Source organism: Corythoichthys intestinalis, chromosome 8 (genome assembly GCF_030265065.1).
Source record: "Corythoichthys intestinalis isolate RoL2023-P3 chromosome 8, ASM3026506v1, whole genome shotgun sequence".
In the NCBI taxonomy this organism is placed as follows: domain Eukaryota; kingdom Metazoa; phylum Chordata; class Actinopteri; order Syngnathiformes; family Syngnathidae; genus Corythoichthys; species Corythoichthys intestinalis.
Window position 1 is genome coordinate 39,045,005 of NC_080402.1, and position 19,631 is coordinate 39,064,635.

The following is a 19,631-nucleotide window of genomic DNA, read 5'->3' on the forward strand; positions in this document are numbered from 1 at the left end:
AGGCGAGTGATGGTAATGACTCGCACCTGGCGCCACCCTATAATCAGAAAGACTGATGCACACCCACAGGCAGAGCTAGAACAGGGTCAGTGGCACTAACAGATAGGCACTACTTTTGCGTGTCTAAACCTGTTAATCCAGAATGTTCTTTTGATTGTGGAAAAAAAGGACAACAACCATCTGGCGTACAATATTACTCAATAGCAACTGGTGGCGGCAAGGTGAGCCCAGTCAACGACTTGCCTTACCAAGCAATCCTACTGGCATTGGATGTAGGGTTTTAGAAAAATGAAATTGACCACAAAAAAAAAAAAAAAAAGAACTATGAAATCTTTCATTGTGTCTCTTTATTTGAAGGTATGCTGCAATGCGAAGCAAGTCAGATAAGAGAAAAGACTCAGATCTTTCGTCTTTTCTGCCATGAATGTCAGCGGGTTTTCCATGATCGTTTAATCAATGCCGAAGATAAAGAGTATTTTAACACCATTGTCTGTGAAACAGCCAGTAAGAACGATCAATACACTGTCCAGTTGAACATTTGAAACATGCACTTGTTCATACTTGTTGCACAAAATGCCACTTTTTACTCTCGTCTCTTTTGTTCAGGCAAATATTTTGGTATTAATTTGAATCCCTCATACTTTGTGACTGAGCCCATCATATTCGGGGACTTCATCAAGGTATTACTCTGCACAACAGACAATCAAGTCTATCTGATTTCAAAGGGTGTTTGACCGAGAGACAGCGAGAACCAAAGGTGGTATTTGCCAATTTGCATTTTTTTTTTTTTTTTTTTTTAACTTTTTTTTTTTTGGCAATTTGCTTTTTTTTTTGCCATGTGGCAAAATGTATTTTGCCATGTGGCATTTTTTTTTCAATGTAGCAAAATTGATTTTGCCATGTCATGCCAAAATGTCATTTAACATGAATGGAAAATTTGGACGTGCTAAGTCGTCAATGGCATAGCCTGACTTTGGTGCCAGTTGAATGTCAATGCTCTGGAATGGTAAGTAGATGGTCAAAAATCATAGTCAGACGTGTTTTTCTGCCATTTAAAATGAATGGAAAATTTGGACGTGCATAGTCGTCAATGACATGGCCGTGCATGGCCTGCAAAAATGCCATATACCCCCAAAAAATGCCACATACAAAAAAAAAATGCCTTAAACAAAAATCCATTTTGCCACACACAAAAAACGCCACATGGCAAAAAAGTGCCACATGTAAAAATCCATTTTGCCACATGGCCAAAAAATGCTACATGGCAAATACCACTTTTGGTTCTCGGCCCTGCTGGTTTGACCTTTGATTTTTTTGCATTTGAGAGAACTTTCAGATAAAGTATTGGTTAATTCTTACGTGACATTAAAATGTGATTCATTGTTAAGAAAGATTGAAAATGTTTCTTATACACGAAAATAATATATTTTATAAAAAATGACGTGAAGGGAACTGTAACTAATGTGTAAAATGAAGAGCGAATTCATAATCACATCCTCTTGCTCCATTTTTGAAGGTCATTAAGGTTAGCACAAGATTTTTGTTATTAGTTCAGAAATAACCAACTATGTAACAAAGGTCCACTATGTCCACTATGAGACACAGCTAAACCCAATCTTCTGGCTTTAGGTTGGAGCAGAAAAAGAGGAACGTCAGTATGAAGACCTCGAAGACATGGAAAAGATCCAATCTGTTCTTCTGGACTATCTAAGTGACTACAATGTAACTTACTCCAAGGAAAGCAAGTTGGTCTTCTTCCAGGATGCCATTGAGCATGTTTCCAGGTACTTTTGAATAAAGTTCTCGTGTCTTTTTTCATGTTTGGGATGGAATATTTGGAGAGACACGTAGGACTGTAATAGAAAAAAAAAATCATACAGTGGTATGAAGAAGTATCTGAACCTTTTGGAATTTCTCACATTTCTGCATGAAATCACCATCAAACGTGATCTGATCATTGTCAAAATCACAAAGATGAAAATAGTGTCTGCTTTAACCAAAACCACCCAAACATTTATAGGTTTTTCATATTTTAATGAGGATAGCATGCAAACAATGACAGAAGGGGGGGAAATTAGTACGGTACGTAAACCCTCTGCCTAAGGAGACTTAAAGAGCCATTTAAACCAATTTTTACCAAACATTTTAAGTCAGGTGTGTGCCTAATCACTGATAAGTAGGGATGGGAATCGAAATCCGATTCCAATTCAGAACCGGTTCCGAGTGTTTCAAGGCCTCGACATCACAATGAAAAAGCCTTAACGATCCCTTTAACGATCCCTAAAGACGCATATTGCATCGTGACGTGTCTTGTTGTCCAGACGCACCAAACTAGCATGGCGCCAAGAACCACTCGCTCCTAAGTTTGGCTACACTTCACCAGGAAAAAAGGTTAAAATTAAAGGTTACGATAGTTTAGCACGAGCGTTGCCGCCGTAAACATAACAATAAAGTAGGTTCGAACGCTCGAAAGTGTGTCTTCACTTCACGAGGAAAAATTACAACAAAGCGACTTGCAGTCATTGCGAGATGCAAATAACTGCATCGGGAGGGAATAGACTGCACTGTCCTCACCGAGACTCTATGGCTCAGTCCTGGCTATACAGCTAGCTAAACTCCCAAATGACGATGCGGAAGACGTTGGTATAATTTGCTGACTTTATTCAACCATCACTTGAAACTAAAAATAGAAATGAAACAAATCAATTTCGTCCCCAATAACAAACAGGTTCGCATCAACGTAAATCAGCGATGATTAGCTGCTAACACAGTCATAACAAAAGTTAGCATGCATTAGCACATCGTTTAAACCACTACACAACTGGATTTAAGTGTCCGATCGCGAGTGAAAACACACAACAACACAGAAGATGATACATACAGGCGTTGGCTCTGTGGATATTTTACAAACATTAACAAAGAACGTAGGCTCGTGGCAGTGTTTCCCTTTCTCACTAACTCGCTCATTGGCTTGGATGCGGCATTTCTTCCTCTTCGCGCTCTTCTTCGCGTGAGGAAGCGCAAGGGCGCCACCACTTGAGCGTGAAAGCGCCATACAAACTAAAAGGCATGCATTTCAATATACTGGTAAATAAAAACGGGGGTCCCCGAACTACGGCCCGCGGCTCCATATTTGGTCCGGCCCCCTGAACAATTCCAGAGAGCATTTTGAATTTTTTTTTTGTTTTTTTCTTACTCAGTATTGTTATTTATTACCTGGCCTTTTTCAGTGAATAACTCAGAGAGTTACTTGGTTATTATCTATTTAATTAATAGTGCTATTATTATTTATTATTATTATATTATATTATTATTTTTATTTTATTTACTTTTGTTTCGTGAAGAATCCACAGAGGGTTATTTGATTGTGGCTTTCTGAAAAACAATAATTATTTTACATTTCGCACTCCTGCAATCGTCACACTTTTTCTGTTACAAACTGACCCCGGCCTCTCATCAGAGAAGGGAAAAGTTATTTGGCCCTCACAGGAAAAAGTTTGGGGACCTATATGCCAAAATATACCAATATTTTTTATTTCTATATATTTATATTTCTATTAGAAATATGTTTCAGTAAAATGTTACACATTCTTGTGCATTTGCCACTTATTGCCACAGTTAACATTGAGGCTTTGGGCCTCTTTTGACCTCGTTGTGAGTTTGTAAGGTTGTGACTTCTGATAAAACAAACTTGATGGCAATCAAAATGTTTGTTCTTCTTTTTCCCGAAATTAGAATCGATAAAGAATCGAATAGTTAAGCAATATCGATAATGGAATCGGAATCGTAAAAATCGTATCAATTCCCATCCCTACTGATAAGTGATTTAAAGCTGCCCTGCCCACTATAAAACACACACCTGGTTAAAAAAAAAATGTCTTGATGAGAAGCTTTGTCTGATGTGCATCATGGCTCGGGAAAAAGAGCTGTCTGAAGTTTGTTTCAGTTTATTCACACATTGTACCATGGTACACACAAGAACATGGTTATACATACAAGCAGTTCATCTGATAAGATACATGAAAGGGACACTCCAAATAAGCTTTTTAAAGCTTTTAGTAGGGGCCCAGACCTACGATTAAGGATTATTGATTTGTATAATTTCATTTGTAAGCTGGGAAAGGATACTAAACCATCTCTAAAAGTCTGGATGTTCATCAGTCGACAGTCAGAGAAGTTGTCAACAAATGGAGAGAATTTGGTACTGTTTCTTCTCTCCCAAGGAGTGGCCATCCACCAAAGATGACACCAAGAGTTCAGCGCAGAATACGCAGAGAGTTAAAAAAAAAAAAAAAGAAAAAGGACCCTAAAGTGTCTGCTAAAGACTTACAGAAATCACTGGCACAGTCCAATATCTCTGTGCACACATCAACTCTATGTAAAACTATGGCCAAGAATGGTGTTCATGGGAGGACTCCACGGAGGAAGCCACTGCTGTCTAAAAAAAACTTTGTTGCTCGTTTATTGTTGCAAAAGGACACTTGGACACTCCACAAAAGTTTTGGCAAAATACTTTGTGGACTGATGAAACCAAAGTTGAATTGTTTGGGAGTAACACACAACGTCATGTATGGAGGAAAAATGGAACGGCTCACCATCAGATCACAGTTGATGTTGATTTATGCAGAAATGTGAGAAATTCCAAAAGGTTCAGATACTTTTTCATACCACTGTAAATACTGTGCAAGTTTTGAATGTGTAAGTACACAACAATTTATTTTAAAATAAAAACTACAGTAATGATTTACGGCAGTCTCTGTAGAAAATGACATTTTAAAATCGTCACTTATTTTTGCCAATGTCACTTCTAGAATTGCCCGCATGGTGCGCCTGGAGCGAGGCAATGGTCTGCTTGTAGGAGTTGGGGGCACAGGAAAACAGTCACTCACTCGATTAGCATCCCACATTTGTGACTACCAGTGCTTTGAAATAGAGCTGAGTCGAGGATACAACTATGACAGCTTTCACGAAGACTTGAGAAGGCTGTACAGGATGGCTGGCGTGGAAAGGAAAGATACAGTGTTCCTTTTTACAGACACTCAGGTATAATCAAGTCTAAAATTAAAAAAAAAAAAAAAAAAAAAAGACTTTTATGCAAGTCTTGAGAAGTGTGTCTCTTAACCTTTATGTTTTAGATTGTAGTAGAGGAGTTTTTGGAGGACATCAACAACATGTTGAACTCTGGTGAAGTGCCCAACCTATTTGAAAAAGATGAGCTGGAACATGTGCTGGCTGCAACCCGCCCAAAAGCCAAAGAGGCTGGAATCAGTGAAGAGAACAGAGATGAGGCAAGCATATGCGCATACTGTACATTTTGTATCAAACAAATGTCCTAACCATCCAGGAATTCCAAATGCAATATATATGCAAAAGATTCACAGCATTACCATGCAAATAGATGATTTCACATCTGCAGGGAAGGTGATTTTAGCAAATAATTGTCTCAGAATAATACAATCTCTTTGGTCCAGAAGAAAAACTTTTTGTGGCCAAAGTTATACTGCAATTTCACAACAAAAAGCCAAACAGCTCTACTCTGCTTTGTAGGGAAAGGTGCACACAATCTTTTTGGCAGTTTGATGTGCACACATACATGTACGATCAGTTTGCAGTTTACAAAACAAAATGTTTTATCTTTGTTTTGTTTTTTTGAGTAAAATGAAGTTTAATTGCGTTATCTAAGATTAGGCTACTGATTCCAAATCAGGTGGCTATGGCACACTATTGTTCTTAGACAGACTAAGTTTGCTGTGGGACAATTTCACTTCATTTGTTGGAACATATGTATTGTTAGTTATGAATATGTCATTTTGGAGACCATCTAATCTTATCACGTCAGAAGATGATTGAACAGAAGATTAAATAATAAAGTGGTTGCAATAAAGAAGTTACAACTGGTATATGTTTGTGATTTTCAGGTGTTTCAATATTTTATCTCTCGTGTACGAGAGAAGCTGCATATTGTACTGTGTATGAGTCCAGTCGGTGATGCCTTCAGGTCCCGCTGTCGCATGTTTCCCTCTCTGGTCAATTGCTGTACCATCGACTGGTTTGTGGAGGTATTTTTTTAAAGCATTATCCATAGTTGTAGTACCTTAATTTTTACACTATAAAGCAGTTTTTACAGGCTCATGTGCTGCATGTCTTTTGGTATAATTATACCATAATACAATGTGGACAGCTGCATCTTATAGCCTCGCGCTATCTATAAATGATCAAGCTTATAGTCAAGTGCACCTTTTTTTCCCCCCCAAAAAATTATGGCATGTTTATATTAAATGAAAATAATAGTAACCTTGAACTGTTCTTTACTTGTTTCCCTCCTCTCCTTTGCTATGTAATTCCCAGTGGCCTCGCGAGGCCCTGCTTTCTGTCTCCCAGGCCTTTTTCCAAAATGTTGACTTTGGTACAGAGGAGCTCAAAAGGAGCTTTTCAGATTTGTGTGTGGAGACTCATCTCAGCGTGTCAGTCATGGCTGAGCGATTTTACACAGAACTGAGACGTAGATACTACACCACGCCTACCTCCTACTTAGAACTCATCAACCTGTACCTGTCCATGCTTGGTCATAAGAGACAGCAGCTTGTGTCTGTAAGGCAAAGCCAAAAAACATGGCAAGTGTTTGTATAAATGGTGTATCTCATGGAAATTATCCCACTGTCATTTTCACATATATAGGCAAAGGACCGTGTGAAGAGTGGTCTAACTAAGCTTTTGGAGACCAATGAGCTTGTGGCCACAATGAAAGTGGACCTTTCTGCTTTAGAGCCACTTCTTAAACAGAAAAGCATTGACGTTGATGCCCTAATGGAAAAATTGTCTGTTGACCAAGAGAGTGCTGATGAGGTATTATTACGGTGCCACTGAATGTAAAGTTTGTGGCCAAACATTCAAAGTTTGAGGCCACGTTTACATGACGACGATCTTAAGCAATCACGCAAAAGTGGTGTTTTGCCATTATTTTAATTCCACGTTTATAGACCATTATGTTGGGGAAAAACTGTTTGCACAAGGAAGCGCAAAAGTGCTTGAAACCTCCAATTTGCCATTAAGTATGCATTCCCAATGCGTAGGTAGCAGCACCACCAAAACTTGATTCCTGTGTGTAACCCTTCCCTTCTGCTGGTTCCTCTTTGTCCTGGGCAAATAAAAACAAGGCTGTTATGTTCTTCTTCGCTCTAAACGAATTTCTGTAATTAATGTAGTGAATATAATGTTGAACGCAGTTAGGCCATGTACAAGGTTGTTACTTGAAGACATGTTTTCATACACAGTCAGACTGTTCGCGTGCACTGACGGCATCAGTAATTTCACCCCTTTCACTGACAAATATATTCAAGCATTATTGCCACCTACTCTTCCGGAGTATGGAAGTCGGTTGTCACCCAAAACTCACTTTTGCATTGTCAACTGTTTAGACGCCAACAAAAGCGGGAAGGCGTTTTCAAATTTATGATGTTTTCAGACCCCCAAAACACCATCGCCATGTAAACGATAGGGCTCTCTGGAAAAGATTTTGCATTGTCACCCCAATTTGCTGTTGTCGCGTAAACGGCCCCTGACTGAGTGTATTTAATGCATGTTTCTTTTAACCTTATTTCAGACACGTAGAATTGTGAAAGAAGAAGAGGCAATAGCAAAGGTCAAGGCTGAAGATACACAGGCTATAGCTGATGATACCCAAAGAGACCTGAATGAGGCTCTGCCCGCATTGGAGGGTGCGAACCAGGCACTCAATTCTCTGGACAAGGCGGACATTTCTGAGCTGAAAGTGTTCACCAAACCTCCTGATATGGTCATGACTGTCATGGAGGCTGTCTGCATCCTTCTCAATTGCAAGTCTGTATGCTTCTTTCAATCTCTTTTTAACAACGGCTACATTGCAGAAAAATACAATGACTCAAGCTGACTAATTAACAACTCACATGCAATATGTTTTTGATAAATTAATAACATAGTTGGAAATATAAAAACTGCAAATACAGGAAATGAAAATGTGCAAACACATTGCTAGGCTTTTTTTGGGGTGGGGGTAGTGAACTACAGGAGTTTCCACTTTACAAAATATTGGATAGGGAGCGTAAGATATTTATGTCACACTTATTTCAAAGGCTTTCTTTAATGCCAGTCCACTTTCTACGAGTAGCTTCTTTTGTAATGCTCCATTTCTTAGTCCACATACCAATCTGTCTCTTAATGCGTCTTCCAAAACACCAAACTCACAATGTTCAGCAAGCTTCCACAGTGCCGCTATGAACATGGTGACAGATTCCCCCTCCTCCTGATTTCTCCTGTGAAATTGGAATCTCCCAGTAATTAAAAGGGGTTTGGGTGAAAAACGTACATTGAGTTTCCACAATCTCCCTGTATGTTTTACTGCCAGGTTTATCAGGTTGAAGCAAGTTTCTCAGTAAATTGAAATTCTTTGGCCCAATAACGCTCAAAACGTGGGCACCACTTTCTCTTCCGCTATATCGTTAGCTTCCACAAAATAGCCAAACCGCTCCGTGTACAAGCTCCACTGTTCCACGAGCTCCTCAAAAGGACCAACAGAGCCGATAACTCCCGCCATACCGCCTAGTTATACAGCACCATTACGCTCCTTTTGAAATCTCCGCACGTCCTCCTCCCCACGAAGTCACAACGCGCCTTCTATTCCTTGGAGCACCGCGACCCGCAGCAAACTCCAAAAACAGCACGTCCTTGCTGACGCTGGTCCAGACGTCCTCGTTGCCACTTTTTGTCATGTACTTCCTTAATGTAAGTACCTGTCAGGCCGAGACTTGAGTGGAACAACACGTCTTTATTCAGTGTGCTTCTCATCATATGTGCACACGATAAATCACATAAGTAGGGTGACCAAACGTCCTCTTTTGCCCGGACAAGTCCTACTTTCACGTAGTGTCCTCGTGGTCCGGGCGGGTTTTATCAATTCATAAAAATGTCCGGTTTTTATGATTTTTTAATGATTTTTCACGGGACCAATTTGAAGAGAATCCCTCCGACCGCTGGATGGCAGCAGTTGACATGGCTCCTATGAGAATGGAGGGAAGTAGTAGTTCTTCTTGTTTTTGTTGGCAGTTTACCCCTATCATGAGGCATTACCGCCATCTACTGGGTTGACGATTTGGCCACAATGCCTGGTTTTTATTTTATTTTATGATAAATACGTATATAATGGCAACTGTTTACTTCTGTCGGAGCTTTGACTGTAAAATTCCGTTTGGTGTCGCATCGGCGCGCTGCCGATGATTGTAAACTTTTATAGCAAAGTTTGATTTTTGCCTCAGCTAGCTATCAGTAAGCTAAACCGCGCTAGGCATTATGGGAAACGTAGTTTTGAACTGCTACGTTTGGAAACATGCTGATTGAATAGTTTGTCAGTTTATTTCGGTTTTTGTTTGTGTGCAATCTAGAACATTGAATGAGAACATCAATTGAATGGGAATAACAATTTGTCAAGGACAATTGTCGTGATAGTAATTTATAAAAATGTTTAGTTGGCACATAGCCTACTGTGTGTATGTGTATTGACTGGACTACATTTCTATGGGTCTGCATTTTATATATATTATATATATATATATATATATATATATATATATATTTTTTTTTTTTTTTTTTTCAAACTGCATTTTTCCATCCAGAGTGAGGGGGCACACTTTAAATATATTAAAGTGATATAGGCATCTTTGAGTGAACTTTGAGTAAAATTCAAGTATCTTGAGGCCGGGCTGAGGCTGGGCTGAGTGTCCTCTTTTTTAGAAATCAAAATATGGTCACCCTAACATAAGGATTCTTCATACTGTAATACCATACCCACAGGGTGTGCACAACTATGGCAACAGCAGTGTGACATAAATATGTTACACCTACATAACAGGTAGAGTATGTGTTTTGGTCAAGAACGGCATTTAATATGGCGGAGATGACTGAGGTCTGGCTCAATCTAATCTGGCTCAATCTATTTTTGTGCACCGTACAAATCTAGACCAGCCCGAGTCAATGCGATACGGATGCGGACCAGGTTTCAGTGACATTGTGACTCATTTGAACCTATAAGCAATATTGTTTCCATTCTTTAAAACAATGACATGCTAGTTGGATCTGCTTCTCCTCTAACTGATGAGAAGAAAAACTGGTTTGCTTGGTGCAAGGCTGACTTAAGCTTGGTTTGAGGTAATACAGCAGATTTGGCCCAAGAGGTCTGTAGAGTGACGTGGGCACTTGGAGGCTTCCTTCCACCTCATCCTTTAAATGTGTGTGTGTGGCCATCCTATACCAACACACCCGGTTTTACCGCAATCAATGGGATGATTTTAGAAACGCAGTAGATGATGATAGTAATTGCATACTCAATGAATTGAATTTTGCAATGATCCAGAGGGTTTAATGTATTTATGTAATGTTCATGTATTTATGAATGAAAAACATTGACGTCCAAATCACATTACAGGTGAGCTTAAAGGTACTATATTTAATCCATGTGTTTGTGTAAATTACTTTTCTACTCATACATGCTTCATCAGTGCCCTAATGAATACATAGAGCCCTCACATTTTAACTGAGACTGCCACAAAAAGCCCTTTTTCTTCCTTGCAATAGAATGTTCAGGTTAAACACTCTGCTGACAACAAAAAGAGTCCGGCTTCCAGCACAGCCCCAACACCAGTACAATGTCCATGTCGTACAAGCATAGGCATGAGCTTAACAGAGGCTGCATTTATGTTTAAGGGGCAAAACACATGGGAGGTGACGAGCGTCGGTGAAATGCGAAAGTCACCGCCGTTGAGCTAAAAGTCATCACACGGGGCACGATACAACTGCAGCGGCAGGCAAGAGCGACATGCATTGCCTTCTAGCTGTGCGTCATCTCTCGTCTCTGATTGGCTATGAATTTGGAGGGCATTTCAAAATTTCCGGTCTTTAATGAGCACCAACAACTTTCTCTACTGTTGCTATTTTGTTTATGTCCTGGAACTCATGCCAAGACGTATCATTAAGTTTGTGCTTATCGCATGTACACTGCTAAAATGACACACTCCTCCATGTTGCAAAGTTTTTTGTTTGTTTTTTAATGAATACACATACATTCATTGAAACTTTTAAAAAACTAAAATTCATGTTTACACGAACTTGACAAAGTGTGGCCTGGTGATGTCAAATTCCGGGTTACCCAGTGTCCTCGCAGGTGATTTACCGATCAGTAAATCCTTTGCTGATTGGTTGTAATGCCAGGCAATACTCGACACCGACAGAAATAGAACCATTCCCCATTTTCTTATATCGCATCGCCAGTCCGTGCACAAGCATGAAATTTCACATGCACGAAGGTTGTGTGTCGCCTTGCCGCAAGAGGATTGGCGATTTTAGCCTCGTCGCGCTCGTTTAATAGAAAGTGTATTTAATGCGAGCGACACAGCATCGCATATGTTTTGCCCCTTAGGCTGGAGGTGGCAGTTGTGAGTAAAAAAACTAACAAAACTCAAAAACTTATGCCAAAATGTAGGCCTAAACTTAGACCCCCCCCCCTTCAGCGGTATACTTAACCAAATTCCAAAATACGTGGGTGTTGGTATTCACTGATTTGTATACTCTTTGTAGCGTTTTTTTCTGAAGTGCACAAACACATTCACCAAAATAGGGCCCTGAGATTTCAACCCAGTAATAGCCAGTGTTGTCACGGATTACTTAAAAAAGTAATTTAATTACTGATTACTGATTACACCTCAAAAAAGTAATCTAGTTACTTTACTGGTTACTTTATTATCAAAGTAACTAAGTTACTTTTAAAGTAACATCAGTTACTTTTTACCAATTTTTCTCCTTTTGCTGCCTCAACATAAAAATAACAGAAAAATTTCATCACGTGTAATTGAGTTTTTCACATAAGGCTTAATCTTTGAGTTAGCAGGGGTTTAATTAGTCGATGGAGTTGATTTCAACCACCATTGACTCGCCCTAGCTTAGCCATCCCAGAGCATTAAAACTAACAAATAACTGACAAACTGCACGAAATTTGTTTAAATAAAGTCCAACGGCTCATTAAATCCCCGCTAACTCCAAGATGAAGCCCAATGTAAAAAATTCTGAACTTCCCCTTTGAAATAAAGACCTAGCCATTAAAATGTTGTCTATAAAAGTTGTAAAGCAATAAAACAACAAAAAATTATGAAATTAACAAAAATCCTACAACGTACAGTTTTCATAATGGGTCCAAATCATTTTTCGAACAGATCATGTGACTAGCACCTTGAGACTATCCTTTGCTTTGCTTAGCCAAAACTACACCAGAGGAGGCAAGATGGATATTTAGAATTTCTTTAAACCTAAGCTTTCAAACGCTACCAACAACAACTTCAACAGCTGATTGAACTCGAACAGTATCAAGATGTTGGAGTGTATATATATATATATATATATATATATTTATATATACTGTACAGTATTGGCCAAAAGTTTGGAGACACCTCAAAGGTGGATACTTTGAAGAATGTAGAATACAAAACCTGTTTTCAGTTATTTCACTTTTTTTGCCATTCCACATTTTCGTTCATAGTTTTGATGTCTTCAGTGAGAATTTACAATAGCAGTGAAAATATATAAAACGCAAAAATTAGGAAGTGTGTCCAAACTTTTGACTTTCGTTTCAGTCTTCAACATGCTTCTCCCCCCAGTCCCACAAATGTAAAACTCCGCCTACGATTACAAACTCTAACTATAAAATGTACATAATTACACATATTATAAGGCTAGTTGCTGGCTGTCTCGTTACCTGTCGTCTTGGATGTCGAGTATATAGCAGTCGACAGTCCCTCTGAGCCAGTGCAGAGTTTGCAACGCACGGAGATATTTTTGTCATCTTTACTGGACGGATATGTGAAGTAATGGCTGTATCTCCAGTGAGCAAATGCAGCCGTTTGTTGTATCTCTCCGGCTCCTTTACTGTTAGCATCCTGATAGCCAGGCTATGTGGCAGACGACGCGCATACAGCATGGTACTGCACGTGACCCGTTTTTTTCCGATGAAAAAACGTGAGATGTGATGTCACTCCCAAACTCAAATGCGGTATTCTCTATTCAAATGCTCTTCGGACATGACTACAGTATTCTTCATTCTACATACAGTATGAGGCTAAAACAAAATAGTAACGCACAGTTACTGAGGAAACTAACTTTAATCAGATTACTGGCTTGGAAAAACTAACGCGTTAGATTGCTCGTCACTGAAAGAAAGTAATCAGATTACAGTAACAACACTGGTAATAACCTTCACATCATGTTTCTTAGCAAATTATTCCACACCAAATTATGAATAAAACAATATAATAAAATCCAGTCCTGCCTCTATGAATGTTATTTTGTGTGCTAGGATAGTGTTAGATGTGAACAGAAAAGGGCAATGACCAAACAGTTGGAAGCATGCAATTCACCAAAATGTTACTTAATTACTGTAAGGCTTGGGGCTAATAATGGGTGTCGACCAACTCAAATTGATAAAGAAATGTCATGATTCTTCTGATCATATAATGAGTCTTATATAATGTATATTTTAAGTTGCAGTCTAAGATTTTTTATTTTTCTTTGCACAGACCGGACTGGCCCAATGCCAAAAAGTTACTGGGTGATTCCAATTTCACCAGATTTTTGACTGACTATGACAAGGACAATATTAAGCCTCAAGTCCTGGCAAAGCTGCAGAAATACATTAACAACCCTGACTTTGTTCCTGAGAAGGTATGTTTTTCTTGTAGAAATTGTATGCAATTTTTTAAAATGGTAACATTATCATTTTCATTGTTAGTGTCACAGCTAGAATCAAGTTATGAGTATGCCTGCTAGACTATTTATGTGCATAACACTAAAATGTGCTATCACAATTTTAAGGTTAGAGTGGTTTTGTAATTTGCTAGATCCATTGTTATTTTTGTTGAACCTTTTTTTTAAGGTGGAGAAGGTTTCCAAAGCTTGCAAATCCATGTGTATGTGGGTGAGAGCTATGGACATATATTCCAGAATCCTCAAGGAAGTTGGTCCAAAGAGAATAGCATTTGCCAAAGCCCAGGTCAGTAATTTAGTCTGTGGGGTTGTATTCACACTCTTAAAACAGTTTCACCAGCACTTGCGGTCCATTTTTGCTGCACACTTAATAGATAATACTCCCATTAAACATTTCCAATATAGGCAGAACTGGAACTTACAATGTCAACACTGAGGGAAAAGCAAGCGCTGCTTCAAAGTGTGGAAGACAAGATCAGGGTTCTACAAGAATCTTATGACAGCAGCCTTAATGAAAAGCAGGAATTGGGTGACTGCCCGTTGCTTTATACCTATTCCAAACTAAAAACTTTAATATTAGCCATGAATTCTTGAATATGCACCAAGAAGCCATAGTGTCTCGAAAGTCTATTTGTTAATAGAAAATACTTTGTGACTGCTTTCTTTTTGCACAGTTAACACTATGGCCGTGACACAGGCGCGGTTGTCCAGAGCTGGAAAGCTAACATCGGCTTTAGGAGATGAGCAAGTGCGCTGGGAGCAAAGCGTTGCCACATTTGAGCAACAAATTATTGATGTTGTAGGCAATGTCTTCATCGCAGCTGCTTGTGTGGCATACTATGGAGCATTCACCTCTCATTATAGAAAACTGGTAGGAATAGTCTCCTAATTCTTTAACTTACATTTAAGGCATTTGTGCAAACTCCCCCTAGAGTATATACTGTACTCTGTGTATGTTTGCGTGCATGCTTGCATGTTTTTGTTTCATTGTCTTCACATTTGCGATTTGTTCTTCAGCTTGTTGATGAATGGATTATACAGTGCCAGAACCTGAACATTCCCATTAGTTCCAGCTTCAGCCTGATCAATATTCTGGGTGACCCGTATGTTATTCAACAATGGAATAATGAAGGTTTGCCCCGAGACACAGTTTCTACAGAGAACGGAATACTAGTGAATGAGGGTCGCCGCTGGCCTCTCATGATTGACCCCCAGGATCAGGTGAACTGTTTAATTCAATTTGCTAAATGGCTGATTAGAGTAAATGTATTAATCATGAGTCAGGAAAAAGAAAAACAATTGGATGTTTTTCACCATTTCCTCTCAACCAAATGTTTGCTTTAGGAATGCTCACATTTCTGTGGTCCTTTTTAACTTTAACAATAACTGAATTTTAACTTTAATAAACAATAATAAACTGTATGTTTTATGTACATACAGATTTAAATGTTAAGGCAAGGCAAGGCAAATTTATTTATATAGCACAATTCAACACAAGGCAATTCAAAGTGCTTTACATCACATGAAGATCATAAAAATCACATTTAAATCAACACAACGTAAAAACCAAGACAAAAGATCGCATTTAATCACAGAATAAAAATAAATAAATAAAAATTAAACAAAAATATGGCACGGTGGCTTAGTGGTTAGCACATCTGCCTCACAGTTCTGAGATCAAGGGTTCAATCCCGGGCTTCGGCCTTCCTGTGTGGAGTTTGCATGTTCTCCCCGTGCCTGCGTGGGTTTCCTCCGGGATCTCCGGTTTCCTCCCACATCCCAAAAACACGAATGGTAGGCTGATTGAACACTCTGAATTGTCCGTAGGTATGACTGTGTGCGTGAATGGTTGTATGTCTCCTTGTGCCCTGCGATTGGCTGGCAACCAGTTCAGGGTGTCCCCTGCCTACTGCCCGTAGTTGGCTGGGATAGGCTCCAGCACCTCCGCGACCCTCGTGAGGAAAAGCGGCATGGAAAATGAATGAATGAATGAATAAAACAAAAATAAAAATAAAACAAAAACTACTACTAATAATAATAATTGAAATCAGCAATGGAGATAAGCACAAGAGGAATAGAAAGCAGGTAAATTGAAATATATAGACAGTTATGGATATGCAGTGCTAAACAAAAGCGTTTTTAGCCCTGATTTAAAAGAGCTAACAGTTTGAGCATACTTCAGACGTTCGGGTAACTTGTTCCAGAGGTGAGGAGCATAATAACTAAATGCTGCCTCACCCTGCTTGGTTCTTGTTCTTGGAACATGCAGAAGACCGGTTCCAGACGACCTTAGGGGTCTAGATGTCTCATAGGAATCTAACAAGTCAAGCATGTATTTTGGTCCAAGGCCATTAAGTGTTTTGTAGACGAGCAGTAGTATTTTATAGTCTATCCTTTGACTCACTGGAAGCCAGTGTAGCGATTTCAAAACCGGTGTAATTTGTCCAGCTTCCTTGTATTTGTGAGGACTCTGGCTGCAGCATTCTATACTAGCTGCAGCTTCCTGACTGATTTTTTATCAAGACCTGTAAATATACCGTTGCAATAGTCCAATAAGTTTTTCCATGTCTTGTTGAGTCAGAAGCCCCTTAATTCTGGTTATATTTTTTTAGGTGGTAATAAGCGGATTTTGTGACGGACTTTAGATGGCTATCAAATTTTAGGTCTGAGTCAATAATTACGCTAAGGTTTCTGACTTGATTCGTAGCTGTAAGTGACATTGTGCTAAGTTGGCTGCTTATCTTTGACCTTTCCTTTTTTGGCCCAAAAATGATCACCTCTGTCTTCTCCACATTTAACTGGAGAACATTCTGGCACATCCATTCATTGATTTGATGAATGCATTTACTCAGGGAGACTAAGGGACTATAATCATGTGGGGACACAGAAATGTACAGTTGAGTGTCATCTGCATAGGCGTGATAGGAGATGTCATACTGTTCCATTATCTGAGCTAACGGAAGCATATAGATGTTAAATAAGAGTGGTCCAAGAATTGACCCTTGAGGGACTCCACACGTGAATTTGGTTCGTTCTGACTGATAGTTTCCGATTGACACAAAGAAATCCCTATCATGTAAATAGGATGTGAACCACTGAAGAATAGTGTCAGTAAGCCCTACCCACTGTTCCAATCTGCTGAGTAGTATGTTGTGATCAACCGTGTCAAATGCGGCGCTGAGATTCAATAGTAGCAGAACAGATGATTTGCCTGCATCGGTATTCCGACGAATATCATTTAGGACTTTGATAAGCACGGTCTCGGTGCTGTGTTGTGGCCGAAATCCAGACTGAAATGAGTTAAAAAGATTGTTTTGCATCATAAAAGTTTGGATCTGTTCGAACACAACCCTTTCGATAATTTTCCCCAGGAATGTCAGATTTGATATTGGCCTGTAATTACTAATGGTTGAGGCATCCAGATTAGGTTTTTTTAGGAGAGGTTTTATTACTGCAGTTTTTAAAGTCTGTGGAAACTCTCCTGTTTGGAGAGAAGTATTTATAATCTGAAGTATGTCTGGGGCTATGCAATGAAAAACAGTTTTGAAAAAGTTTGAAGGAAGGATGTCAAGGCAGCATGTTGTGGGCTTTAATTTTGACACAATTTCTGTTAAAGTGGCATAGTCCAAGAGGCTAAACTGTCTAAGATTGACGTGGGGGACATTTTGGGAGGCATTTAGTGTAAATTTGTTAATCTGGAGTTGCACACAGTCTGTCTAATCTTTAGTACTTTGTGTGTAAATAATGTTGCGAAATTATTACAGGACACCTCAGATGCCAATTCCTGAGGTATTGATGCTTGTGGGTTTGTCAGTTTGTCCACAACAGAAAACAGTGTGCGAGTATTGTTGGTGTTTCTACTAATGATCTCTGAAAAATATGACTGTCTAGCATTTTTCAGTTCCTGGTTGTATTTGCGAAGACTCTCTTTGTAGATATCATAAAAAACTAGGAGTTTGTTTTTTCGCCATCTGCGTTCTGCTCGTCTACAAACTTGCTTTTGTTTTATAGCTAGTATGGCATTTCTCCAGGGTGACCTCTTCTTTCTTGACAAAGTTTTTGTTTTAATCGGGGCAATAGTGTCAATTACAGTCATCACACTGGAACTGAAACTATTTACAAGTTCTTCCACTGGAGCTCTTGTAGGGGTTAATGGTGAGGCATAGGCCTGTGTGAATAACGCACAAGTGTTATCACTTATGTAACGCTTCCTAATCACCTCTGTTTCCCTTTTCAGAGGATGGACAGGGGTGGTCATTTTAAACATAACGCAGTAGTGATCAGACAGAGCAACATCATTCACTGTGACCTCAGAGATATTAAGACCTTTGGATATTATTAAGTCCAGTATGTGCCCTCTGTTATGTGTTGGAACTGTGACATGCTGAGATAAACCAAATGTATCCAAAATATTTAAAAGCTCCCTAGCACATCCTTCTTCAGGATTATCAACATGAATGTTAAAGTCACCCACTAAAACAACACAATCAAAGTCCATGCAGACAGAAGACAGTATTTTGGTAAACTCATCAAAAAACATTGTGTTATACTTTGGTGGTCTATAAATTGTTACCAAGGCAGCTCTGCAAGGGCTTTTCAGCTGAATGACAATATATTCAAAGGAATCAAACTGACCACATGAAATATTCGTGCATTGAAAACTGTCCCTGATCAGACTGGCATCCCCACCTCCTTTCTTATGGGTTCTTGGCGCACTAAAGAAATTGAAGTTTGTGGGGGTTGCCTCAATCAGAACTGTCGAGCTCGTATCTTGATCTAACCAAGTTTCTGTTAGGAACATCATGTCAAGGTTATGTTTGCTGATTAACACAAGATCATACTACGACACATTTGACCATTCTTAGTGTCAGTGCAGTATACAGAAATCTCTTTAATTTAAATATTGTCAGACCTTTAAGTAGAATTTCTGATAGCTAGCCATTACATGGAAAACATCCATTGTTGAAAATGCCCCGTTCTTTTTTACATTAGGCTAACCGATGGATACGCTCAAAGGAGGCCAAGAATGGTCTAAAGGTGATCAAACTCACGGACCCAAACTTTCTTCAAAAGTTAGAAAATGGCATTCGGATGGGCATGCCTGTTCTGCTGGAGGAGGTAGGATTGTAATATGTTGAACTTTAATAAATAAATAAAATAAATAGGAAAAAAGAGAGAAAGTAAGTACAGTGGCACCTCTGCTTACAAAATTAATTGGTTCTGAAAGTAATTTCTTAAATTGAAAATTCCGTAAGTAGAGACGCGTTTTCCATGTACAGTGATCCCTCTTTATTTGCGGTTAATGGGGAACAGAACCCACGGCGATAAGTGAAAAACCGCTAAGGAGCGCTCCCCCTCCCCCCAAAATTTTTTTTGTGTGTGTTCAATGTATTTATTCAGATGACGTATTGGAAAGAGATACGTATAAGACATGTTTTTTTACTTTTTTTTCCCCCAAAGTATAATAAAAAACTTTTTATGTATATATATTTCAGTAAATGGGTTTTAAGCACTCAGATGTAATAATTATGATAATTTTTAAACATGTTACTGTCCCACCAATTTTTTTTTAAACAAGAATAAAGTAGAAAAATGCCTGTCTTTTTTAAATGCTTCATTGAATGAGTCCACTAAAATCTGCTCAAGCTGCTCACTTACACTCAATGAGTTGCCACAGCAACTGTTTAACAAGTTAAGGATGACTGACGCATGCGGCGCTTTGAAGTTTCAGCTTCCAAGCATCTCTGGCAAGATCAAACCTTAACGTCTGTAAATCATTGTTAACTTTAATCAGCAACTGTAGTGCACTGCCTGACAAGGAAAAGCAGCAGGAGGGTGAGTGAGACAATGTG

At 39.0% G+C, this 19,631-nt stretch overlaps 1 protein-coding gene across 3 annotated transcripts in view; it reads left to right on the forward strand.

Annotated features, from left to right (window-relative positions):
- The window catches only part of dnah6 (dynein, axonemal, heavy chain 6), a 78,678-nt gene that overhangs the window by 40,412 nt on the left and 18,635 nt on the right, over window positions 1-19,631 (forward strand). For all 3 annotated transcript variants that reach the window (XR_009064149.1, XM_057843672.1, XM_057843671.1), the window contains exons 46-60: window positions 358-504; window positions 607-680; window positions 1,630-1,784; window positions 4,812-5,043; window positions 5,136-5,288; window positions 5,919-6,059; window positions 6,349-6,591; window positions 6,679-6,846; window positions 7,604-7,839; window positions 13,593-13,737; window positions 13,949-14,065; window positions 14,185-14,308; window positions 14,454-14,650; window positions 14,797-15,000; window positions 18,772-18,897. Coding sequence is in view for 2 of the 3 variants with exons in the window: in XM_057843672.1 (XP_057699655.1) it covers window positions 358-504; window positions 607-680; window positions 1,630-1,784; window positions 4,812-5,043; window positions 5,136-5,288; window positions 5,919-6,059; window positions 6,349-6,591; window positions 6,679-6,846; window positions 7,604-7,839; window positions 13,593-13,737; window positions 13,949-14,065; window positions 14,185-14,308; window positions 14,454-14,650; window positions 14,797-15,000; window positions 18,772-18,897 (2,462 nt within the window). In the remaining variant the exon portion in view is untranslated. The remainder of the gene's footprint in view (window positions 1-357; window positions 505-606; window positions 681-1,629; window positions 1,785-4,811; window positions 5,044-5,135; window positions 5,289-5,918; window positions 6,060-6,348; window positions 6,592-6,678; window positions 6,847-7,603; window positions 7,840-13,592; window positions 13,738-13,948; window positions 14,066-14,184; window positions 14,309-14,453; window positions 14,651-14,796; window positions 15,001-18,771; window positions 18,898-19,631) is intronic.